We start from the raw sequence: 25,413 nt of genomic DNA, 5'->3' as shown, positions 1-25,413 counted from the left end.
CTTAACACGGAATTGGAATGATTTTATTAAGGTTCATTATGCACTGGACATGATGTAGCAGCCCCTGATCAAGAGTAAAGCTGAGATGAAAAGTTCTAACTACAGCATATAATTTCATGTTCAGTTAAAGACTTAAGTATTCCACAAATCTCTCCTGTTCTGGGCTGTGTCCGATCATCAGAAAGAAAAGCATGCACTTGATTTCCGATTTCAATCCAGCTACACCCCTTTTGCTTGTCCGCTCCTCTTCCTTCTATGGCCTCCCTTACCTTCTCGGCTTCATCCCAGTTGCACATCTCGGAATTTATATTCGAAAGGAGAACTAAGTCGGAAGCTTTATGAGGTTCAAGTTCTGAGAGCTTCTGAGATGAAGATCTACCGAGCTTGAGGTTCCGATGAACTCGACAAGCTCCGAGCAAAGAACCCCACATCCCAACATTCTCCTCGCTCTTTGCATTTCGGGCTATCTCGAATGCCTCTTCCAATCTCCCTGCCCGGGCAAACAGATCAACTAAGCAAGAATAATGCTCCGGCAGAGGCTCGACACTGAAATCTTCAGTCACTGTCAGGCACTTGAAGAGCTCTATTCCTTGATCGGTGAGCCCACCATGACTGCAAGCAGATAAGACTCCGAGGAGTGTCACCTGATCCGGGCACACTCCTTTGCCTATCATCTCCTCAAAGAGCTTCACAGCCTCCATTCCATAACCATTCAAAGCATACCCAGCAACCAATGAATTCCATGAGACGATGTCTCTGCTGCCCATTTCTCCAAACAAGATTTCGGCACTTCTGATCTCGCCGCATTTAGCGTACAATGTAATCAATGAATTTCCTACAAACAAATCACTTGCATAGCCAATTTTGGCAGCATATTGGTGGAGCTGCTTTCCTGCTCGCAGTGCAGCCATATTTGCACAGGCACTGAGGCCACAGGCGAAAGTCGATTCATCGGGTTTAATCTCTTCTCGTCCCATTGAGACAAAACAGTTGAGAGCGTTGAAGTATGACTTGTTCTGAAGGAAACCTGCCATCAAAGAGTTCCATGAGATTGAGTTCCGCTGCCCCATCTCCTCAAATAATCTAAGCGCTTTGTCCATCTCTCCAGCCTGGGCATACCCTGCGATCATAGTATTCCACGAAACTGAGTCTTTCCTCATCATTCTTTTGAAAACGTTCAGCGCCTTTTCCATCCTCCCACTCTGGGTGTACCCTGCAATCATTGCGTTACAACAAACTACATCACCGGTTCCAATTCGATCAAAGATTTGGCTGGCTTCTTCCATCTTCCCCTTCTGCAAGTACCCAGAAATCAATGCCGCATGAGCCCCGTTACTCTTGAAAGGCATCTGATTTAGTAAAGCTTTTGCTTCTTCGAGCTCACCAACCCGAACATAACCATTGATCACTGTAGTCCACGTCACCGAATCCCTTTCCGGCATTTCCTGAAAGAGCCTCATTGCCTCATCGATCTGGCCATTCTGGGAATATCCTCCGATCATCGCATTCCATGAAACAATATTCCTCACGGGCATCTGATCAAAAAGCCCCCTAGCCTCAACAAGCCGGCCATTCCGCACAAACCCGCTTAACATCGTGACATATGATATCACATTTGGGTCTGGGATCCTATTGAAGGTCTCCCAAGCAGAGTCCAAGTCCCCTAACTCGACATACCCATCCACCATCAGATTCCATGAAACCACATCTCGCTCTGCCATCCCATCAAAGAAGAGCGACGCCGAACGCATCGCCCCATTCCGTGTGTAAGCAGCGAGCATCGAATTCCAGGAAACCAAATTCTTGACCGGCATTTCATCGAAGAATCTTTTGGCTTCATCGATCTTGCCCTTCTTCGCATACCCTGTTATCATAGCACCCCATAGAACTGGGTCTCGCTTGTCCAGAACTGAATCGAATATCCCTCTCGCCTTCTCAAGGTCCCCTATTCGAGTAAAGTAGGACAACATCAGCGCCCATGAGTAGCCATCCCGAGCGGGCATGCTGTCAAAGAGCTGGTGGGCTTCCTGGAGACTGTCATTGCGAAGATACCCAGCAATCATGGTGTTCCAAGAAACCACGTTCCTGTCAGGCATTCTGTCAAACAGCTTCCTGGCATCGCCGAGCTTGCCGTTCTTGGTGTAGGCAGAGAGCATGGAGTTGTAGGTAACAGTGTTCTTCCGATCCATAGATGAGAAAACCTTCACAGCTTCCGCGATCCGACCCGACTTTCCCAGTTGGGTAATCTTTGAATTCTGCTGGAACAAGCGGCTTCCTTGTCGCCCAATGACTTTGAGTCTCTCTTTCATTTTTCATGATTATTTAAGACGAAGACGCCCGAATGCCGATTTCGTGGTGGTCCAGGACTTTTCTTGCTAATGGTCACGGACCATCATCATCATCAGCTCAGTTCGAACGACTCGAAACCGTTCGATCAGGACTAGCCCTGGCCCCGGTAATCGGGACTTCAGAACTTTGGGAATAATAAATGACAAGACAGACGTCGACCTTTATGTGCCAAGACTTAGACCTATATGTGCCAACACTAGGCAATCTCATTCGGGCATCAAAGAGGAATAAAACCTCGTATAATACGTCTCGGGAAAAGTTTGTAACATCTCTGTCGACACGTCCAAATATCAAGTATGATATCATCATATTCGACTGTAAATTCAGATTTGATGTACAGTTCCATATCGAATCGATTAAATTTAGACGAGAGTTTTCTGATGACATTTTCTTTAGATAATCGATGAAAGCTTGTTAGGTTCTTTGCACAAGCCTCCTCCCCCATTGTTCTCTCCCAAAGCTCCCTCACTCTTCTTGCCATCTCATTGTCTTCCATGGCCTTCCTCAATCATTCTTCAATCTCTTTCTCCGCGGATCCTCACTTCAATCTTCGACACCTCCACAATGTACTTGCAGTTCACAAACTGGTCCCCGGCCACCGGGAAGCACACTAGTCTCTTCTTGCACTGGATTGCATCCATTGTCGAGCTCCACCCGCAGTGCGTCATGAAGCACCCGACCTCTTCATTTTGCAGGATCTCCAGCTCTGGGGCCCACGGATCGACACCGGTCCATTGCTCGGCTCCAGAAGTCGAACCTTCCTTCCTAGAGGACTTAGATCCGATCAACCCTGGCAGGTCTTCGGTCGTAAGAGTCGGTTGATTCGGAAAGCAAACTGGTAGTAGGGCTCCTTCATGCAGTGGTATTCCTGTAAAATCCCAACAATGAAAAATTAACATACGACATGGCCTGACTCTTATTTCTTTTTTCTTTTTTATGGAAGCAATTATCACATGAACACGATTGTTTATTGCAAGTTGCAACAGAATAGATTTTTCTGTATTATATTTTTATGGACTTCAAATATTTTATCAAGACGAAATCGTCTTCTGTGTAAGTCTTTTTCAATTTCCCTTTCATGATCGAGATATCCGATCAGAACTTTAGATCGACCTTTCTATATTCTTGATCTCCCCTTCAACAGCCAGGGAGCAAATTATTCATAGACGTACATAGAACTTAATTATATTTTATCTTTGATAGCTGATCAGTATCCTAGTCAATATTATGGTACATTGTCATCCCAAGATTTATCGGATAGCTAAAAACTGCAGAAATATTTATTCCTTAATTTGCACGGCAAAAAAGATTTTTAAAAAATATCTGATGAAGAAATTTTCCAGTATTCTGTCTCGTTCACGTAATTTGAAAAAATACTAATAAAATTACAACAAATAAGAAATATTAGTTATACACAACTTATTGACTGATACCTCAAGTACCTTTCTTTTACATGCATGCATATAATTGTAGCATCTCGGTCATTAATCATGTTTGTTGATTATACTTCCAGATAAGATTGGTATAAATTAAGTTTAGGTGGTGTTCGTTTAGACTTAACTTTTAAGTGTTAAAAATTAAGTGCTGAAAATTTAAAATTTTAATGGAATGAGTGCTTAATTGATAGAGCGAATTCATATGTAAACGATTACCCAAACATATGGACGCCAGACCTGAATGAGACATCACCCCCTCTCTGACCATGTTCGGGATATCGATGGCCGTGACCACCTGGCATGTGGCGAGCATGGCGATCCAAAAGCCCGCTATGGGCACTCTGCACCGGTGGAAGCCCACCTCGATGGCCCATGATGCCAACACACCAGCACCATCAGCGCCACGCCGTTGCCATACTTGCCGTCATCAAACTTGCTCACAAGCCACTCCAGCTGGGTCTCCATGGCCGCTTCTATGTCGAAGAAGTCCTGTGCTCCGTCTGGCTCCAGCCCATCCCGCAATAAGACGCATTTGACCATGCAAGCAGCTCAGCCCATGCGTTCAATCTCCGAAGCAACCTTCCGATGGATGTGCTCAAGCACGACCAGGACTGGCTCGAACCCTCTTGAAATGAGGGCAGCAGCAAGCTGCAGCATCGGGGTGACGTGCCTCTGAGCCGGGTAAGGAACCAAAATCACCTTCATGGATTTTGGCTAGCTAGCTAGCTTGCTCTCCTACGGATGATGTGTTTTGTGGATTTTGAGCCGTACAAAATCACAAAGGCACAAACCCCTTATATATATATATATACACGCAAATGACACATGACACGCGTATATACTTATAAAAAGAAATATACACATAATTTTTATATTTTAACATTAGTTGTACAATGAAAAGAAAGAGTTGTGAGAAATGGGATGTAATGCAGTGGTTAACACCCTCATCTAATAACTTAGAGGTTCCAAGTTCGATTCTCACCAGTGGGACGACCCGTACCCCTTTATTTAGATTCATTTCCATTTCCTTGTACTAGGCCATGAGCCTCCTATTGTAACCGAAAAGAAAGAGTAGTGCATGGATATCGAGAGAGAGAGAGCATATGGCTTTATATTATTACTAGAAAAGTGGCTACATCATATCGCGGTCCCCAAAAAAGTTCTCTATCAATAATGTTTTCATACAGTAGAAGTGTAAAAAATGATATTAGTAATATTGGAAAGTATAAAATATTAACAAATTATTATCGCGTGATTTATAAAAAGATCAAATAAATATTTAGTTAGGAGAAATTCATGTCTACATGAATGCGGGAGAAAAAGATCAAAATTCATCTTAATATTATATGTAATGCATACAAAAAGGACACAAATGCAGAAATAAATAGAAGTTTAGTGGGAAGAAATTCTTGTTTGAATTAGCTTAAAAATTTATTGAGGTCCCTGTTAATTTTAAGTGGTCTTCGAAATCAAATAAAGTATTTTGACCACGACTAATCCAAGCGAGAATTGTCAATAGACTGGAGTAACCTTGCATTTCACCAAAAAAATTGAAGTCACGATAAAAACTACTTAAATTGGTGACGACTTGAAATAGAACTTTTATATTTAGGTAAATAAATTAATAAAAATATAAAAATTATATATATATATATGGGTTAATAGAAAATTTTATAAACTATTACTAATAAAATATATATGGATTGATAAAAAAATATAAAATTAATATAAGTCTTAATGAGATTATAAACTAATATGAAAAAATCTAGATTAAAAAAAAGGCAAAATTTGATAGCTCGACATGTGTCCATGTGAAACAAGAGTTTAGTTTGATTTATGGATTATGGTCCAATTATATCAGTCTCATAACCACGTAGAGTTTATGTGAGCAAATTTTATTCGCCGTCAGAAAAAAAAAAAGAAGAAGAAAAAAGAAGAAGAAGAAGAAGAAGAAGAAGGAAGAAGAATTAATAGCTTCATGGGCTGGTCTTCTTTTTCCAAATAATTAATTAGGAGGATGATTAATTTCATCAAATCTTAAGCATAACATCAAAAGAAATTGCACTTACAAACTAATTACGTACTCGTGCACGTTTCAACAAATTTTGTATCGTAATGGACAAAGCATAACATCAGAAGAAATTAACCGATCAAGTTCCTCTGAGGCATGCAGTTTCTATCGAACAGATTCTAGCATCGCTAATCCTGCCATTCTAGCTCTCGGTGTAGGCGGAGAGCATGGCGTAACAGTGTCCTACGTTCTAGCCTCGATCGCTTCCTCAACCAGACCCTTTCCAGCACTTGGGAATATGGAGAATATGATGGATGGTAAGATGCATCTGGACATGCATTTTTCAAGTAAATAACGTGCCATAAGTTAGCCTTGCTTCGCCGCTCTCACTGGACATCGCGTCTAGGACAACAAACCGCTTAGCCTCTGCATGGAAGATTAATAATTATGTGTATGGATAAAAACTTTAAGACATCGATCTATATATATGTTAAAGCACCCAAATATAAATTACGTTCATACCATTACGTTAGAAGACTATCTGATTGGATGCACAAATTTCATATCAAATCAAACCGATAAACTAATCTTAATTAGCTATGCTTAATTAAGAATCTTCCGCGATGATTTTATGTAGGTCATCGGTGAAACCTCTGAGGCTCTTTACAAGCCTTAGACGAGCCTCCTCTCCCATGGTCCTCTCGCAGAGCTCCCTCACTCTTCTTCCCATCTCCTTGTCCTCCATGGCCTCCCTCAAGCATTCTTCGATCTCTTTCTCCTCGAAACCGTCGATCCTCACTCCAATCTTCCACACCTCCACAATGTACTTGCAGTTCACGAACTGGTCTCCGGCCACCGGGTAGCACACCAGTCTCTTCTTGCACTGGATGGCCTCCATTGTCGAGTTCCACCCGCAGTGCGTCACGAAGCACCCGACTGCATCGTTCTGCAGTATCTCCAGCTGTGGGGCCCAAGGGACGACCTTACCCCGGTTGGCCACCCTTTCGATGTACCCATTGGGTAACCCGTCACGCCAGGTCGGGCTCAAGGCCCATATGAATGGTCGGCCCGAGGCCTCCAGTGAAAGCGCGAGGCTTCTCATGTTGTCTTCCCCGATCGGGCTCACCCAGCTCCCGAATGAGACGTAGATCACGGACCCGGGGTCTTGCTGGTCGAGCCAGTCCAGGCAGGTCCGCTCTTCCTCCCAGAAGCTAGGGTTCCTTGCAGTCGGTGCAACTGCTAGCTTGCTCAGGGGCCCGACTGGGAAAACCATGGGATAGTAGTCGTCTTCGTTGTCATTATTATTCTTAGTATTAACATGCGGGCGATTATCCACCACATATTCATTTAGTTCAATATTGTTATAAGCTGTGCAGTGCTCCTCAGGGAAGGAGTTCACTAGGAGCCACCTAAGGGACCGACACCGGTCCATTGTTCGGGTCCAGAACTTGAACCGTCCTTTCCTACAGGATGTAGATCCGATCAGCCATGGCAGGTCTTCGGCTGTAAGAGTTGGTTGATTCGGGACAAGGCAAGGCAGCTTGGTTTCTTTGTGCCGTGGTGTTCCTGTAAAAATCCGCAAGAATAGAAAAAAAATATCAACATGTGGTATGGTCTGACTCTAATTCTTAATTTTCCAGAAGCAATTATCACATGATCACCGTTTTTTCATTGCACCAAGATAATAAATATATTCTTCTTCTATGAAATGCGACTTATTCCACATATGATTCATAACACGACTTTTTTTTCCCTCTCTACTAAATATTCTTTTTCCTTTTCTTTTTTCAGTTATATATATTATTTTCCTTTCATAAACGAGAATATCATAATAGAGAGGCCTCTTTCTTCGTCGGGGAAGACATTCGATAAAATTCATCGCCAATCTACCATTTCTTTTTGTTCACCAACGACCTATTTTCATTTTCCACAGCTAGCTAGCTAGCTAACACATTATTCATATATAAAAAAGAAGGATCTTATCGACCACTAGATAAACAATAAAATATCCATCTGCTTGATCCGATGCATTAAATTTAATATAAGTACTAAATAAAAAGAAATAATCAAGGAAAAATAATTATTTTATTGGCCTTTTGGTGCGGCATGCATGTAGATATACAAAAATCCTGGTCAATGTTACCATCGGGTAGACTAACCATAAGATATATTATCGTAGGCGCGCAATCTTCTATACTTTTAAAATAATGAAGAATGGAATGTGTATATATTAATCACCAAAAGACGCATTATTGAAGGTAACATGTTAAATGGTGAATGGAAGAGAGAGTTTACATATTTATTTTTCGGTAGTAGAGTTCATATATATTTGTATATGTAGGTCCTAAGTTAAAAAATTTTACTTTCATATATATACATGTATGTATTCAATTGATAAGATGAATAATACACATGCATATGCTGAACTATCACCAAATATACATATATATACATATATATATATATATATTTTCTATAAATTATATAACGCAGTCAACTCACATGGTTTTGCAAGAAAAGCGGAAAAGAATTGTTTTGGAATTATCGGGCCTTCAATAAATTAAGTTATGTGTACCCACTTAAGCTCAATTTTTTTGGTGTGCACTATGATATCAAAATGTTCAATTGAATCCCGACTAATTCAGTCAAGTCGGATCGGTTCATTAAGGGGTAAAGCTCTTCCATCATATATTTTTTCCATTTTTAAAACTCAAACTGGAAACCTTGTTTAAGAGAAATAAACATCAAACCGCTCGAACCAATTCGGGTTGTTACTTAGCTCAATTGTTGATTCGCATATGAAGGGTCCACACTTTCCATTTTGACACGTATATATGTATTAACTATAAATGTAATTAGTAAAATGGGGTCAAATTTTCCATATGTTAAAATAAGAGGTATTATTATTTAGTGAACATGACCAAGCTACATTAATCATTTATCCACTTGGGTTTTTTTTTAATGGCATTATTTTTTCTTTTTAAAAGAATCAAAAGACAACATGAATGGGTATCGGTGCAATGACATAAAGTGCCGATTTGAAACCAAGAGGTTTTGGATTCGAACATCACCATTGACTGCCTCTTAATTATTTTAAAAAAAATCCAAAAGACCAACTAGTTAAGTGAGAAGGCTGCTTTTTTTGAGTAAATTTCCTTCTATGATTTAGTAAATAGCCAACGACATCTCCTCATTTCAAAATTAGCTATACACCACCCATCATTATGCAAACATGGCACCAAGAGTGTTTAATCGTCGCCACGTGGATGCTACGTCACTGTGCTCCATAAATTAACTTGATATATCCGACTTTATGGAGCACGGTGACACAACATCTATGTTGTGACGATTAAGCGCTCTTGGTGCCATATTTGCGAAAGAAAGAGTGGTGTGTGACTAATTTTGAAAGGATGGGTGTTATTGACTATTTACTAAATTATAAAGGGTGTCATCGAAATTTACCTTTTTTTTTTTTATGGCGAACAGCAGGAAGGCTTTTCCATCCGGCCATCCCCATAAGTGTAAGGGACGTTGTGATCTATGAAGAGATGGATCATGGACCTGCGTATATCGATACTATGAGCCGTAAATTTATACTTATATACATGTATACGGGGTTCTTTTTTTCAGATACTCGAGCAATATATATAATCTAGCAGAGTAACTGATTTCCAGATGATGTACATATATATAAAGATATAGGTAATGTACATATATGGTTGCGTGGAACACTTCGAAACTTATAAATATTGAGTTAATTATTCCGAAAAGATAGAATATAATTATAAGATGTTTTCGGAACCAGATGCATTACCTCCCTTCCAACTCACCCATTAAATTTTGCTTCTCTCTGGGTTTTTTTTTTTTTGGGTAGTAATATTGTTGCGCTGATGATCCAAAAAAATTGAGGAGAGTTTTGAGAAGACTATGGAGGGCTGACCTGAATAAGAGATCACCCCGTGTCGAACCAGGTCGGGGATTGCGGCAACAACCTGGTACGTGGCGATCATGGCGACCCAAAAACCCGCCGTTGGGACTCCACACCGGTGGCCCACCTCCATCGCCCACGACGCCAGCACATCCACCACCATTAGCACCACGCCTTCCCCATTCTCGCAGTCATCCAGCTTGCTCACCAGCCGCTCCAGCTGGACCGCCATGGACCCATCCTCCATAGCGGCTTCTATGGCGAAGAAGTCCCGTGCCCCACCGGACTCCAGCCCGTCCTGCAGTACGACGCACTTGACCATGCTAGCAACGTGGCCCATCTGTTCAATATCTGGCTTGATCCGGCGATGGATGTGCTCTAGCGTGACCAGGACCGGCTCGAACCCACTTGGGAGGAGTGCCACAGCAAGCTGCAGCATTGGAGTGACGTGACCCTGCGCCGGGTATGGAACCAAAATCACCTTCATGGCAATTTCCCAAAGCCAGCTATCTAGCTCCCCAATGGATGATAATGATATGCTCTTTGTGGGCTTTGAGTCTGCAAGTCACAAACCCTATATATACACACGCAATATAAATATATGCGTGTCTACAAGTAAATATTTTATATATATATATATATATATATATATTATCAAGTTGCATACATATATATATTAAAGAAACGAGTGGCGCATGGGTCGGAAAAGAGAAAGATCGAGAGAGAGGGAGCCGACTCCCGACTAATTAAAGAGCTTGTGGCATAGCATATATATGCATATATGTATGTATATATATAATTGTGAACTAGCTGATCTTATCATTACCCGACAAACATCTCAAGATTAATGATAATTTCATTAATCTTTGAGAAAAAATTTTACGATTTGGCTGCTAACCAGATCGTCTAAGGGTACCGTAGATCAGCACGGATCCAGGTGAAGAGCGGTCCTCAGCGGGTGATCGCTGCAGTGATGGTGCCATCGCAGAGCATGATGTGGAAAATTCCGGTGAGGGAACTCCGGAGAAAGAGAACGCATTAGAGATGCAAGAGAGTGTGGGAGACTAAGTTAATCTAGAATATCGATCGATAATGAAAGTAGAACGGGATAAGCGATGACGTGGTTCGGTGTTCGGTGTTCGGTGTTAAATTGAGTCAATTCTTGGAGCGAGTGAATTGAGTCAAGCATTTTAGTGCCGCTAGTTGGGCGCATAGCATCGTGTCTTTTGGGGTTATGCTATCCAATCATCCCAAACTGTTGATATATTAAGGTTCGCAGATGCTAATGATGAACGGTCCGATTATTGAACTAAATACTTCTTTTTTCCTCGGATAAGTTTCCCCTTCAATTCATTGAAGCGTAGTTGAAACTACAGATAAACTGAGAGCCAAGGTTCAATATATACACGTAGGACAGAAAGGGATTGATATTAGAAGATGCAATATCTTTTGTCACTATATATATTTCTTTCTTCCTTGTTTTTGTTTATAAATCGCATGATGATATACTATGTCAGTTTCTTGGCTTACGAGGAAGGCCCTTGGACTTTCTCTTTTTTATAGGAAAGGATGCCATTATTAATAGGATAATGACTAAAGTACATATAGATCAGGATAACCTTCGAGGGTAAAAAGGTCTTGAAAATCAGACTTAAGGTTGTATTGACTTAAGTTGTGAGCCACAGAGTTATCAATACGTGAAATCCAATAACATTTCCACTCCGTAAAGCGACTAAAGAGACTAATAATATCCGAAATAGTACTCCTAATTTTTCAAGGGAGGCATTTGGATCTAATATAATGAAATAAAAATCTTAAATATCTAATAGAAGGACATGACAAGGGCATCTACTGTTGGTCTACACCATGTTTGATATACTATGTCAGTTTCTGATCAGACATATGATGGACTTGTATCATAAAAAGACAACCATATCACTTTCTATTATAATATATATTTATATATATATATGTATGTATTCCACTATTTTCCCCAATGGAAGAACTCTTTTGTAAATTAGTTTGATGATGCATGCATGCTCATCAAATCCAACTATGTATATATGAATTATAAGATAATAATGGGGGCATCGTGTGGGATCCTGAGTTTCTGTCTATGTCACCCCATCATTAAATAAAAAACCTAAAAGTAGTTAATAAGCTTCTTTTTTTTTATCTTCCTTTTTTTTTTGTGGAAGTAACATTTATGTTCACATCAGTCTAAAGTGGATCATTGATTTGTCGTGTATATATAAAATATGTAATTCGTAGTTAGGACAATTAGAAGACGAGCTAATTGAGCTCTTTATTTTTGTCGATCAACTTCATGTTTAATTACTATATGGATATGGATATGGGGATTATAATGTTTGGTAGTTCAAAGAGCACATCAAGCTTTAATGTATTAATTGCTGCGCACATGTATATATATACACATATATATATGGGCATCAATATATGTACAGTAATGGAAATCTCTCAGTGAGTCACTTTCCTCTCTCTTATGGTCCTCTCAATAAAGAGAACGTTAGGTTTATGTGCACACATGAGCTGTATTATTAAATTAGTGTACACATTTCCCACGTGTGTGACGGACATCAATAATACATTGATCATCTTTCTTTTTGCAGACGAGCTTATACCTCGTATCGTAATGCCGCGACTTGATGAATTTTCAGTGCCGACATGCCATTAATACAATACACATGTTACACATGCTTGCTTAATTGGCTTTTGAGGAAGACTTCCATGTTCCTTTACGATCAAGTGCTCACAACAAAGGAAAAAAGAAAATGATCATTAATTATTTTATTTTCCGTATATATATATATATATATATTATTGCCAACAAAAACATATAACAACAATAATACAACTAAGGATTTATCAATAACTCTTTTTTTAAAATTACAAAAGAGGTTTATGAGAGTTTAGTATGACAGAAAATAGAAAGAAAAGCTAAGCAAATGACATAAATATCACTCTTTGACTAGAACCGAATTCATGACTCTTTAATTATCAAGCGAAAGTATTGCCACTGCATTATACTCCTTTCTTATTATCATCTAACTAGATGAAATGGTGAGATGTGTAAAAGTTACGAGAATTTACCATCTATTTTGGCAATAATCGAAGAAAAAGTTTAGACTTTGGAAACTTTTCAAGTAATATATACAGGAAAAGGTGTGTATATATGTACCTTTTAAATCGAAAAACACTTATTACCCAAAAAAAAAAAAGAAAAAGTTAAATATGTTGGTTTCTTCATAACAAAGCATACGTGCATTAAACAAAGTGCATCACATGTATTGTCAGCATATTTGAGGAAATACAAAGTAAAGCTGCAGTCGTGGTATATACATACACATGGACAATGAAAACTCTTCTGCTAATTGCATCATGCAGTACATCATCAATATACTCAATTATACTGTGTACAGATCATCATGATCAAAAGTTTGGACATTGCCTTCACTGCCTCAGCCTCTCCCAGCTGTACATTTTTCGGTATGAACCATGGTATGTGGAAGACCAATTGGGCTCAAACTAATTCAGTCGAGCCGGGTCGGCCAACTAAGAAGTAAAACTCTCAAAGCGTGGATTTTCTGCATTCATAAGGACTCGAACCTGAGACTTTGCTTAAGCGTAACAAGTACCGAACCACTTGAATCAACTCACGTTACTTTCTCAGCAGTACCTTAATTAAATATAATAACAGCATGACATGACATCCATATATAGAAAAATGCGCATGTAATTTGAATTAATTTAATCACGTGCTTATAGAGGACTGGGGCCACATGTATAACAGTGATATATAATTTGCTGTTACTGAGGATTACTGCGATGAAACTTATAAGCAGAAAATGATAGGCTAGGCTTTCTATCTCTCAACCTTAACACGTACGACCGGGCCAGACAGAAATTGTTTCCAAATTTTCACACTCATCGTCCCTGCCTAATGGTCGGGCTCAAATTAATTTTCAAGTCCATCATTTAAAAGTGAAGAAAGAAAATATTAAAAGTTTTCATAGAAAGAAATTGGAAATTTAACAATCCAGTTGGGTTTATTTTGGCTCGACAAACACTCAATGACGGGTTTGAATAACTATAGTTTGGTAGAAAATTAGTTACTTATATGATACGATGTGATAGGATACGATACAATAACCAGGTCAAAGAATTTGGATCGACCCCTAGAAACGTTCGGCTTCGACATAAGCACAATTAAAAGAGTAGCCCACGCCTTAGGCCTCAAATTGGCCCAGCCCAAACTTAAGCCCAAAATCCCAAAAATTTACCTACTCCTCCTTAGTCCTTAATTCTATTATACTCGCGAAAATGAAAAACAATGTTAACATCAGTCAATAGGCTGAGATATTCCTACTAAAAAAAAGGCATCCACAATGTTAAATTGAAAAACTAAAAGGAAAAGGAAATTTCACCCATTTGCGAATTAATATTTTTCTTTTTCAGAATATCATTTACTTTTATTTTTTTTTAATTTTTGAAAGACGCAAGAGGATTCCTTACATCTCATCTTTGCTAACTTTTCTATTTCTTTGATATAAGTTGAAACGTTCACATCTCGATCCCAAAACCTTGGAGGGTCTATCGGTTATTATACACGACCCTATAATTTAACGAATGATTCACGTTATAAAAATAACGGTGGAGTAAAAGTGAGTATCATAAAAAGAACATATGACTTTCACATGAATTCTCAACTATATAATTCTCGTGATACATTCTGAGTTAAAATCGTTGAATAAAATTTACGAATTCCCACCTCGTGTTCTTAATGAACTACGCATGGCGCCTTTTTGCATGATCTCGGAGTTTTTCAACATTCAATTGAAGTCTGATGAAAATTATTTCTTCCTTCTAATTGCCTTTTTGGATATATAATAAAATAAAATCATCCTCAGTTTCAAAGCATCTGATTCCGTCCTCTAGAGGCTTACGCAATCAATCCAGATGTTTCAAATATTCGATCTATTTTATAGTTTCTTCTTTACAGCAAAAAGAAATTATTTATTTCTAAAATCAGTGTTAATTTAATTAAAGAAAATTTCAATTATTGAACCATCAAAAACTAATGTTTTTCGCATGTGACTGAATTGACCGTCATCTGGCCTGTTTGGCCACCTAATCGGACTCAAAGTCTATATTCAACGGATGATGGCTCTGAAATGGTAATATATATATATATATATAAAGTCGGGGCTTAAACAAATTCTTTATAAGTAAGATGAGGTAATTGCCAGTTGCCACTTATCCTCATGATCGGCAAGTTATCCCTAAATTTCTCTCTTTTTAAATAAGTTCAAATAAATATAAATACATTCAAATGGTTTCGGCGATCGTCTACTTTAAATAAGTTATCATATTTAAGTATTGTAAATGACGAAAATTCACATGATGAGAGTTTTGACCTTAATAGATCGATCTGGTTCGAGCTTGATTAATTAGTCGATCCAATAAACTTTCGAATACCATGATACAAACTAAAAAAAAAAAAAAAAGAAAAAAGATTTTTCTTTTTTATTTTATCTTAAAGAGCAAGATGAGACCTACAAAGAATATTATAGAAAACATTTTTCAAGATTCTCATCTATTTGTGATCCCGTAGAAGCATCCATTATTAAGAATCGATGTAGATATATCATAAAAAGAAAAGAGTCGATATAAAGAAAATCCTGACTGAGACTTGAGGGTGGAAAAGTTTGTGATTACGTTGTGACACGGATGTTCACGATCACCCGTGTATAACCTTCCATTCGATTAGTTCTTCGAAGACATTAATGTTTCTCATACGGTTGAACAATCCCAGAAATGTAAGAGTCAAATTTCAACAAAGATATTTTGTAATCAGAAATAAGTCGACGTTTAACTGAAATGAATCTTAACTAATAAGTTATGAATAAACAACAAAACGCCGGAAATAGAAGCATCTCTACATATACGCGGAGAAGGAACTTCAAGTTCGTTCATTCAAGTCCTGCGCGCCAAAACAAAATACACAAAAAAAAAGACAGGAAAACATGACGTGTGGCTCTTCGTGAGGAAAGATCTTACCCTTGGAGCTAAGGAAAACAAGAAACTAATTAATAACACACACATATTGGAGAAAGAAACGAATTCGTATGCGCGTGTACTGTCGGGGATGGAACACCGACCTCAAAGGTTTCATCCCAAGGAAATAGGAAGCATAGATAGCTACATTTATTTCCAAATTATACTTCCTCACAACCTAAATATACTAGATAAAATGACTAGACCTATTAGACTAAAAAAAATGATCGGACGGGTTTGTTTATCGAGTGAAAAAAAATAAAACAAGTCGCTGACAATCAATGAATTTCGAACGAAGTTCATGGAATTGGTATGTTATGGTGGCGGTCGTCGGAAAGAAGACATCGAAGGAATGTCTTATAACGCTATTATTTGGGGCCAAAGAGCGTCAAAAACGGCCTTCCGGCCGGCCCGGTGCCATCGTGGTACCGTTACCCATCGGAGTGCTCAATGCGCAAGGGACCATTTCCGTGCACCGTGGCGCACGAGAGCCCAACAACCTGATGTGAGGCCCTCTTGGATCACCGTTGGTTGGGCCTACGTGCTCCGGGAGCACAGAATTGTTTTCTTGTTTTTGCTTTTTTTTTTCTCCCTTAATTAATTAATATATTAAAAGAGCAGAGCCCCACGCGGTGACGCCGCCGTCATCGTAATCTCCGTCTCCTTCTAAGCAACTTCTCCCTCCACATCTTACATTACATAGCATAAACCACTGCACCCAAGCCCCCTCCTCCTTCCTCCCCTTCTATATATAATCGTCACCGGAATTCTCCAAATCCCATCATCTCATCATCAGTCTTTCTCTCGTCTGGAAATCTTACCTCCGATCGATCGATCGATATCGCCTTCTTCATCAGTCATCTTAAATCCGTTCAGAAAGCTAGCTAATTCAAGATGAACCAATCTCAGTACAACTACCAGAACCAGCCCCCAGGTAATCATCCAGTTATACTTCTATATAATTTGTATATGTGTCGTTTTTGGCCTGAACCTTATCTATGATCATATGAATGTTCAGCCATGGATTGGTAACCGGGTGTTCGATCTAAATCTATCGTTACAACATACATACACACCGTCCTGACGATGTTATTAATAATGATGCGTTTATACTTTACCAGAGATGCACTTAGCAAGGATCAATTTTTATTTTACCAAAACAAGTCATATTTTGATGTTTAGCGCTGTAGAATTTAACGGTAATTATCGCAAGCAGGAATTTTTATCACGGTTTGTGATTATTGCTGTGTGTGTGGATGATCTGATGATCATGTAAATCCTTGCGCGTCTTTGCTGCAACTTATAAAGAAAAGTTATTGACTTTTTGATGGGGGATGATTGCAGTTTCATACCCTCCGCCTGGAGCATCTGCTCAGGGACCATACGTGGCTCCGCCACCGGCAGGGTACCCCACCAGAGACGGCCAACCGCAGCCTCAGCAAACCGGCCCAGTCGAGACCAAGTCCAGGGGCGATGGCTTCTGGAAGGGATGGTAAGTTACAACCATATACATAACTCTTTCTCAGTACCAGCTCGACTCAAAATGACTATTCCTTGAGAAGTTTAGAATTGAGTTAGTCGACCATAACGGATAAACTCTCATAGCCGAGAATTCCGAGTCTCCTTAGAAGGGATTAATTGGTATGGCTAGCCTTGCAACACCCACAGGGAAAACCGTTCATACGCAACTCTGACCCCTTTTTTATCCACGAGCTAGCTAGGAATCTTTTGGCTTGTTTGATACCGTGCGAGCGATGAAGGAGTACATGGAAGCCTGGAAACAGAATCGCTCTTGATCGAAATTCTTTATCTTATTCATGAATCCCCAATTGCTCCCCCATAATAACTCCGTTGATGCGTTTTGCAGTTGTGCCGCTCTCTGCTGCTGCTGCGTCCTGGATGCTTGCTTCTAGTGATGAGGGATGGTCTTCGGGCGGCCCGCAGGCCGGACATATAGTCTCTTTTATCTTGTGTATTTAGTTTTTTATGTTTGTACACCTCTGTGAGTTTTATTGTTGAGGGGATATTGTTGCCATTAGATGGCGTTGGTATTATTTCTTTTTATTATCAGATTGGATTTCTAATAAATTCTTATTTCATTCTTCAGCTTCATGATGTTCTTAATTATTACATATTTTGCTGTTGGTGATTGGGATTGTTGAACCAATGGGAATGCACACTGTATTATATGTTGGCTTTCGTTGATTTTGGTAAGATCTTATTGGAGGGGTTGCGTAAATGTTGGGATCAAATCAATATATGTATCATCATCATGAAAATTATTGAAATTAACTGTCAATGACATTGACCGACCAACAATGATTTGACTAATTGAAATCATAAATTTCCAAGAGAAGGAAATTTGATACCACAATTGCATGATCCCGTTATATAACAGATGTTTATATATTATTTTTCCGTCATAAGAGGAGCCATAAATTTTGTATAAGAAAATTGAAAGTTAAATACAGGGGTATAAGTGCTTTTATTAGCTAGAATTGAAGATAAAATCCCTTCATTCCAGAAGAGATCATCTTGTCGTGCGATGATTACTAGACACGCATAACTCGGGCGGGCCTAGCTAGATTACTTATTAGCTGGTGGCAGGATCCATAGGATGGCGGTAAATTTAAGCAAATCAAACATGGACGGGAAAACTCGAACTTCAGCTTCAATACTTGCAAGATATTTGATCGAAGTTTTGCAAGCGCAGCTAGCATCGTAAAGTCCGGCCAGGTGGGATGGGAGACTTGCGACAACGAATGTATGCTTTATTCCATTGTATATAGGCCCTCATGGAAACATCAAATACACTAGTTCTTTAAGCATCACTGTTGATTAATTGATGCTCATGTCATCATTAAGTGATCAATAATTGATTTGATTTTCTCTTCAACAAAAAGGCAATGGAATATATACAAGTTGGAGTTATCATAATGAAATTACTATTACCAAAAATAAAACTCTCCTAATTATGGATTATCTACATTTACGAGACTTAAATATGATAGATTACTTAAGGAGAGGAGATGTGAAATCACCCGGATCAATCCATTTGGTTTTTTTTTTTTTTAACACAATGTGTCCTTTGCTAATTATTTGGCTGAGAAGAGCTGCACCTAGTAAAGGACATTATCAAAGGATCGAAACCAAGGAAATTAACTAGGAAAAGTCAAAAAACCATCTGGATCAAGAGACCGGAACGTAACTCCAAGGAGTTTGGCTTGATGATAAGGATGAGTATATATATATCCACTCCGTTCCAAATTCGAATCCCCTTGAGGCCAACCTACATGGCATTTGGCCGATTTACCCTGTTTTGTGCCCTTGTAGGCATGTGTCCAGGATCGTAGGGACTAGGGATTAGTCGAGCGAAACCCAGATACCCGCGATAGGAGAAGAGAGGGAGATATATATATATATATATGCTTACGGGAACGTGTCTTTTGACAAATCAAAGCAATTTTATTGAGGAGACCTGATTGATAATAAAGGTACCAAGTTAATAAAACTAAGACTATTCATAGAAATCGATTTTTCTTTTTTCTTTTATTTATTTATTTATTTACAATTTCCTTGTTCTTGGTCTTCCAAAATCAACGCATAAGCACATAACTTCCCTTATTAATGGCTCATCATCGTTTAACGTCCTTCCCCAAAGCTTCATCTCTTCTCTGAGTTTCGATCCTTTTAGCAAAACTTGCATTGCTCCGAGCCGATATCATCTCTCCCATCCTCCTCGTTCCGTATAGAACTATAATGGGAAGGTTAATATTCCAAGAGCAAGATGTCATCGAGGATATGATGCCTAGCAGCATCGGCCACCTCAGAAACGCAAGCTTGAAGTCTCTTGAGATTTCAGCTCTAAAAATTGCACTTGCCCTGTCCGCTGTAATGTCGATTATGCTCTTCGTAGAATGGATATACCTAGCCCTTGTCATCTCGTAAAAATTATTCAAGAAGAAGTACGTGACCAAGCACAAGCTGGAACAAGACCTTGAACTTAATAATAAGCTAATTCACAATAGCTACCCCATAGTGTTCATTCAAATTCCCATATATAATGAGAAGGAGGTACTTATTAAATAAAACTTATTATGGTTAATTAAAATTAATCTATAATGCATAGCAATGATTTATATATAAATGTATCGATTTCTCGTTTGCCCTCTTCAGGTGTACAAGCTTTCCATTGGGGCAGCATGCGCACTCTCATGGCCGTCCGATTGACTTATGGTACAAGTCCTTGATGACTCCACAAATGAGACCTTAAGGGTACGTAGCGATACATTTATATCATTCATTCGTGAAATGTATTTCAATTCAGCATTTCGATGAAGAACTTACCATATCGCAAACCTTGCAGATCGACACTCAGTTCATAAGAATTTCAGAGAACTATTGAACTGAACTTTATGGTTCTTTTTTTCCTTTCAGGCATTGGTGGAGATGGAATGCATAAAATGGATGGAGAAAGGAATTAACGTGAAGAATGAGAACAGAAACCACAGAAATGGATACAAGGCCGGCGCTCTTAGAGACGGCTTGCTGAAGCAGTATGTGAGCAAGCGTGAGTTCGTGGCCATCTTTGACCCTGACTTTCAACCAGATGAGGAATTCCTTCTGAGGAAAATGCCTTACTTGATCGAAAATCCGGAGTTAGCTTTGGTTCAGGCAAGATGGAAATTCAGTATGCACAATCACATACACGCTAATGAAGAGACCAGTACGCACAATGTTGAACAAAGAAATGAATGAAGTAGCGATCGTGATGGCCTTTTTTATTTTAATCTCATGCAGTGAATTCAGATGAATGTCTCATGACCAGACTCCAGGAGATGTGCCTCGACTATCACTTCAGCATGGAGCAAGAAGTCGGGAACACGGTGAAGCAAATCAAGAAAGTATCAAATAAACCGGGCTTTTGACTCAGAGAAAGGTTGAGCATTCGGATCAATTGCCTTGAGTTCGAGTCGCTGAGATTAATAAAAAGTCTAATTTCTTTGTGGGGATTCAATTGAAAACACAGGGTCCATGTGATGGAGCTGATCATGGGAACATTCTCGCTGTATTGTGCAACCTATGACTTCCGACATAGGAAGGATCATTTCTTCATTTATATGTTCCTTCAGTCCGCTGCCTTTTTTGTTATGGGATTCGGGTACGTAGGAGCATTCATCCCAAGTTAGTCGAGGAGCGATGCAATGAATGTACGATCATCTGAACAGTTTCGACCAATTAATTTGGATCATGTAATTATTCCATAGGGAGAAATGTTGATTTCTTTCTTTGTAGAGTTATACATTTTTTGCAGCCCGACAACATAGATGTCAGAAAAATTTGTTCATTTTCATTGGAGTGAAAATGAATAATAAAATACCCATATTTTCAATTTTCTTCTTTTTCTTTTTCTGCTTTTTAATTGTGGACCAGTTCGTGGCCCATTTACACACTAAAGCCCATAGTCCAGCCCAATTCCCAAGCCCAAACTTTATCAGTCTCTTGTTGATTGAATATGCCACGTCGGAAACGTTTCTACGTGACCTTGCCATAAAATGCATTCTCCGATGACATCGTGTCTCCCATCATCCAACAAAGTTGAGGAAAATGCTTTTTTGTCGATCGACAAGCACCGCGGCCTTTAGCATCATTCTTAGAAAGAGCTCAAATCAACATACTCCAATGATTCGCGTTGAAAATAGGAAAGTTTCTTTTCACGTCATCGAATAGTCATCCAGTCCCGCATGAGTGCACCATGGTATGAACCTATGGTCGTGAAACTTCAAATCATGAAATCGCCATGCCGATTTAGTTACGAAATTAACGATAGGTTTTGCTTGTTTGGAATAAGAGTTGAGTTTAACTCATCTCTCCTCTAACTACATATATATATATATATATATATATATATATATTTAATTATATTGTAATGATTGTGTTGTTGAATTATGAGAAAAAGTGTGAAAAAATAATGAATAATTGAGAGAATTTAATATTAAAAATTGAATTGGATTGTTAATAAATAAATAAATAACGAAAAAATAATAATTGTGTTATGAAAATAAGTAAAATAGAATTGAAATTCAAACATGTCACTATTTGTAATTTGCGGGCGCGTTCATTTGCTATGCGAAAGATAAGATTGAGAACACTATTTGGGGGGCACCTGCTGGCGCCATCTTAGTCACAAAGTTGGCTTTGTATTGTAGATTGATCAATAACACTCGCAATATCACATAAATTATTTAATCACTTTCCCCAAACTAATACATATATATATATATATATATATTTATTACATTACGTATATCGACTATATAATAAGACACATCAAAATCCCAATAAAGAGACAAAACCATTGATGTCGTTTTTCTTTATATTTTTTTTCTTAAATAGGACCATCCATATTAGAATCCAATGACCTTTGCAATTACAGGAATACAAATCAAAACTCTTCTCCTGCGAGTCATGAATTTTTTAAAATTTTTTTGGGGAAAAAAAGAACACTGCTGTATCTCGTGATTAATGTAAGTCCATTCTTTTCCGATAAAGTTAAGTGATGATTTCAGTTTATTGATTAAAGAAATTCAATTTTTTAATGCGTGGAAAGTGGATTAGAAAAAACTGGAAGACTTTTTTCTCGTAATCAAACAGGCATTGCCCTTTTGGGATGAGCAGACGTGAATTTGATAAAAAAAAAATAATAATAATAAGTTGAATATTAATATCAGAAAATAGATTTCGTTAATCATATTATTATCATTAATTAATGAGGATTAGATGTTTTGTTTAATGGGGGGGGGGGGAAATATGTAAGTAATTAAGAAAATAATGAGGTGTTAATAATCCGACAAAAGCTAGCACAAGAACCTCGACGTAACGAACGGACATAACGACACCCGAACGGAGTACCTAACAAGGAAGATAACAAATCCTCGCCACTCATCTGCCCCCCTCTCTCTCTCTCTCTCTCTCTCTTCTGTAATTAACTCTCTCTCTCTCTCTCTAACTTCATCTTCTTCCTCATCATGATGTTCATGATCTTCATTCATTCATGTTCACGTTGGTCTTGACTGAACCTGACACTCATCTCCCTCTCACTGCGCTCTGCTCTGCTCTGCTTTCTCCCTGTCAGAGATTTTGTTCCTTTTCACTTAAAATTTTCCTTCCTCTTTCCGATTCTCTCTCTCTCTCTCTCTTCCGAGCTTTCTCTGTATACCTCGATCATGCTTCATAGCTCCTCTCTTGTCCCCATCACCTCTGCTCCTAACCTCCAGTCCTCATCCTCTTCCACCATGAAGTCCAAGCGCCCCGCCGAACGCGACTTCCCGCGCTCCGGCGATTCGTCCGGCGACGACCCCTCCTCCAAGCGCCCCAACATCTCCGGCGACGCCAGCGTGTCCGGTGAGAAGGCAGCCGACGACCATGACCAGGAGGCTGCCGAGCCCGACTCGGAGGCGGCGGAGGCTGAGGGCGAGTCGACCGGGCTTCGGCTCCTCGGCCTCCTCCTGCAATGCGCCGAGTGCGTGGCAATGGACAATCTCGAGGACGCCACCGACCTACTCCCGGAGATATCCGTCCTGTCTTCGCCGTTCGGGTCGTCGCCGGAGCGGGTGGCGGCATACTTTGCGCACGCGCTGCAGGCCCGCGTGGTGAGCTCGTGCCTCGGCACCTACTCCCCGCTGGCCACCAGGGACCTGACCCTGACGCAGTCGCAGAAGATCTTCACGGCCTTGCAGTCCTACAACTCCATCTGCCCTCTCATCAAGTTCACCCATTTCACGGCCAATCAGGCCATCTTCCAGGCCCTCGAAGGCGAGGACCGTGTCCACGTTGTCGACCTCGACATCATGCAGGGCCTCCAATGGCCGGGATTGTTCCAAATCCTCTCCTCCCGGTCCCGGAAGATCCGGTCCATGCGTGTCACCGGGTTCGGCCCCTCCTTGGAGCTGCTAGAATCCACGGGCCGGCAGCTCGCCGACTTCGCGGGCTCCTTCGGCCTGCCCTTCGAGTTCAACCCCATCGAAGGCAAGATTGGGAACCTGGCCGACCTGGCCCAGCTTGGGGTGCGGCCGGGCGAGGCCACGGTGGTGCACTGGATGCACCACTGCCTGTATGACATCACGGGGAGCGACCTCGGGGCGCTGAGGCTGCTGGGCCAGGCCAGGCCCAAGCTGATCACGATCGTCGAGCAGGACCTCAGCCACGGGGGCAGCTTCCTCGGCCGTTTTGTGGAGGCCCTCCACTACTACAGCGCGCTGTTCGATGCGCTCGGGGACGGGCTCGAGGCCCACAGCGTGGAGCGGCATGCGGTGGAGCAGCAGCTGTTCGGGAGCGAGATCAGGAACATTGTGGCCGTGGGCGGGCCCAAGCGGACGGGCGAGGTCAAGGTCGAGCGGTGGGGGGAGGAGCTGGGCCGCGTCGGGTTCAGGCCCGTATCGCTCGGCGGCAGCCCCGCTGCCCAGGCGAGCCTGCTGCTGGGGATGTTCCCGTGGAAGGGCTACACGCTGGTGGAGGAGAGCGGGGGCTTGAAGCTGGGATGGAAGGACTTGTCTCTGTTGACGGCCTCGGCGTGGGAACCGTCCGATTGAATGACTTAGACTGGGAGGGTCGGGTCGGGTCCAACCCGATCAGTTTGACTTGAAGCGGACTTGGGTGCCGTCCGGTCGGGGAGAACATTGACTTGAACGAACGGCTGAGATCGGCCGTTGAGGTGGGGGGCCGGAAGTGTAGAGGATGGAGGGTCACGGGGCAGGTGATGAAATTGATGATGATGTGAGGATGGAACGGTGATCCCGAAGTGGGGAATCCTTCGTTCACTTCGTCCTTTTTTTTCCTAATTAATTATAATTTTTTTTAGTGTAATTCTTTTTGGGAAGAAAGTAATTTGTATTTATTAAGTGGCAAAAATAAAAAAAGGAACAATTCTGGGAAGGAACGGAATAATAATAATAATTTAGGTGGAAATTATGTAGAATTATTTTGATTAATTCTTTGTCCTTGATGATCCGGCCGGACCCCGTTGATAGTCCAATCTTGCCAAGTCGGTTTTCTTATGACGAAGGTAATAGACTATCAAACTCGAAGTAGCCAAGTCGGTGTTCGTTAGATTGAACTGAAAACATTGCTCGGATATGTGCAGGTAAATAACGTATTAAGTTGAGATTATGAAAAGATATAAGAGGTTGGTCTCTCCGTCGCTATGCCCAATTTTAAGCTACACCTAGCATGCACCAAGTTCATGATTATCCTGGTGCATGTCTTCCATATCGTAGTCCTTGTAGACCATTGTTTAATTTCATGTACCATTGTTTGAGATTGCATAGTTTTTATCGTGTATTCTTGAACTATTTGGTTTGAGTATTGTTCGATCACAAAAAACATGAAAATTACACGCAGAAAAAATTTAAGCCGTTTGTTGTGTTTTGTAAATATATTGAATTATTAGGAATTTGGGTAATAATAAAGTATACGGTTTAATTTTACATAGATAAAATGTAAGTCCATAATTATAATATCGTTGTAATATGAGAATTTTTTGCGTTTTGAAAGTAAAGTCTTTACCAATTTTGCAGGTGAAATTTGAACTCAAAGAAGTTATTACGGTGATTAAT

At 40.1% G+C, this 25,413-nt stretch overlaps 5 protein-coding genes across 6 annotated transcripts; 2 read left to right on the top strand and 3 right to left on the bottom strand.

Annotated features, from left to right (window-relative positions):
- Position 1: 1 nt before the first annotated feature.
- On the bottom strand, positions 2–2,600 carry LOC116212209 (pentatricopeptide repeat-containing protein At2g35030, mitochondrial-like). Its single transcript, XM_031546780.1, has one exon. The coding sequence runs from the start codon at positions 2,307–2,309 to the stop codon at positions 96–98; it is 2,214 nt and encodes a 737-aa protein (XP_031402640.1). The 5' UTR covers positions 2,310–2,600; the 3' UTR covers positions 2–95.
- Positions 2,601–2,864: 264 nt separating this feature from the next.
- Positions 2,865–4,325, bottom strand: LOC116193286 (UDP-glycosyltransferase 74F2-like). The gene is made up of 3 exons (XM_031522106.1): positions 4,173–4,325; positions 4,023–4,080; positions 2,865–3,217 (listed from the first exon to the last, which is right to left on the bottom strand). Exons 1-3 carry the CDS (start codon positions 4,323–4,325, stop codon positions 2,865–2,867), a joined length of 564 nt encoding a protein of 187 aa, XP_031377966.1.
- Positions 4,326–5,854: 1,529 nt separating this feature from the next.
- On the bottom strand, positions 5,855–10,694 carry LOC116193751 (UDP-glycosyltransferase 82A1). 2 transcript variants are annotated; one of them, XR_004154332.1, is made up of 3 exons: positions 9,737–10,694; positions 6,319–7,362; positions 5,855–6,222 (listed from the first exon to the last, which is right to left on the bottom strand). XR_004154332.1 is itself a non-coding variant. In XM_031522500.1 (2 exons), exons 1-2 carry the CDS (start codon positions 10,209–10,211, stop codon positions 6,404–6,406), a joined length of 1,434 nt encoding a protein of 477 aa, XP_031378360.1. In that variant the 5' UTR covers positions 10,212–10,694; the 3' UTR covers positions 6,285–6,403. The 2 variants fall into 2 exon arrangements, 1 of the variants encoding a protein (XP_031378360.1); XM_031522500.1 differs by lacking the exon at positions 5,855–6,222 and having other exon boundaries at positions 6,285–7,362.
- A 5,783-nt stretch (positions 10,695–16,477) lies between these two features.
- On the top strand, positions 16,478–17,911 carry LOC116192927 (cysteine-rich and transmembrane domain-containing protein WIH2). The gene is made up of 3 exons (XM_031521633.1): positions 16,478–16,733; positions 17,144–17,291; positions 17,667–17,911. The coding sequence occupies exons 1-3, from the start codon at positions 16,694–16,696 to the stop codon at positions 17,710–17,712; spliced, it is 234 nt and encodes a 77-aa protein (XP_031377493.1). The 5' UTR covers positions 16,478–16,693; the 3' UTR covers positions 17,713–17,911.
- Positions 17,912–22,720: 4,809 nt separating this feature from the next.
- LOC116192682 (scarecrow-like protein 23) lies at positions 22,721–24,766 on the top strand. Its single transcript, XM_031521295.1, has one exon. The coding sequence runs from the start codon at positions 23,026–23,028 to the stop codon at positions 24,388–24,390; it is 1,365 nt and encodes a 454-aa protein (XP_031377155.1). The 5' UTR covers positions 22,721–23,025; the 3' UTR covers positions 24,391–24,766.
- The last annotated feature ends 647 nt before the right edge of the window (positions 24,767–25,413 follow it).

This window comes from Punica granatum, chromosome 1 (genome assembly GCF_007655135.1).
Source record: "Punica granatum isolate Tunisia-2019 chromosome 1, ASM765513v2, whole genome shotgun sequence".
In the NCBI taxonomy this organism is placed as follows: domain Eukaryota; kingdom Viridiplantae; phylum Streptophyta; class Magnoliopsida; order Myrtales; family Lythraceae; genus Punica; species Punica granatum.
Note: the sequence above shows the minus strand (reverse complement) of the source record. Positions and strands in the feature narration are given on the sequence as shown.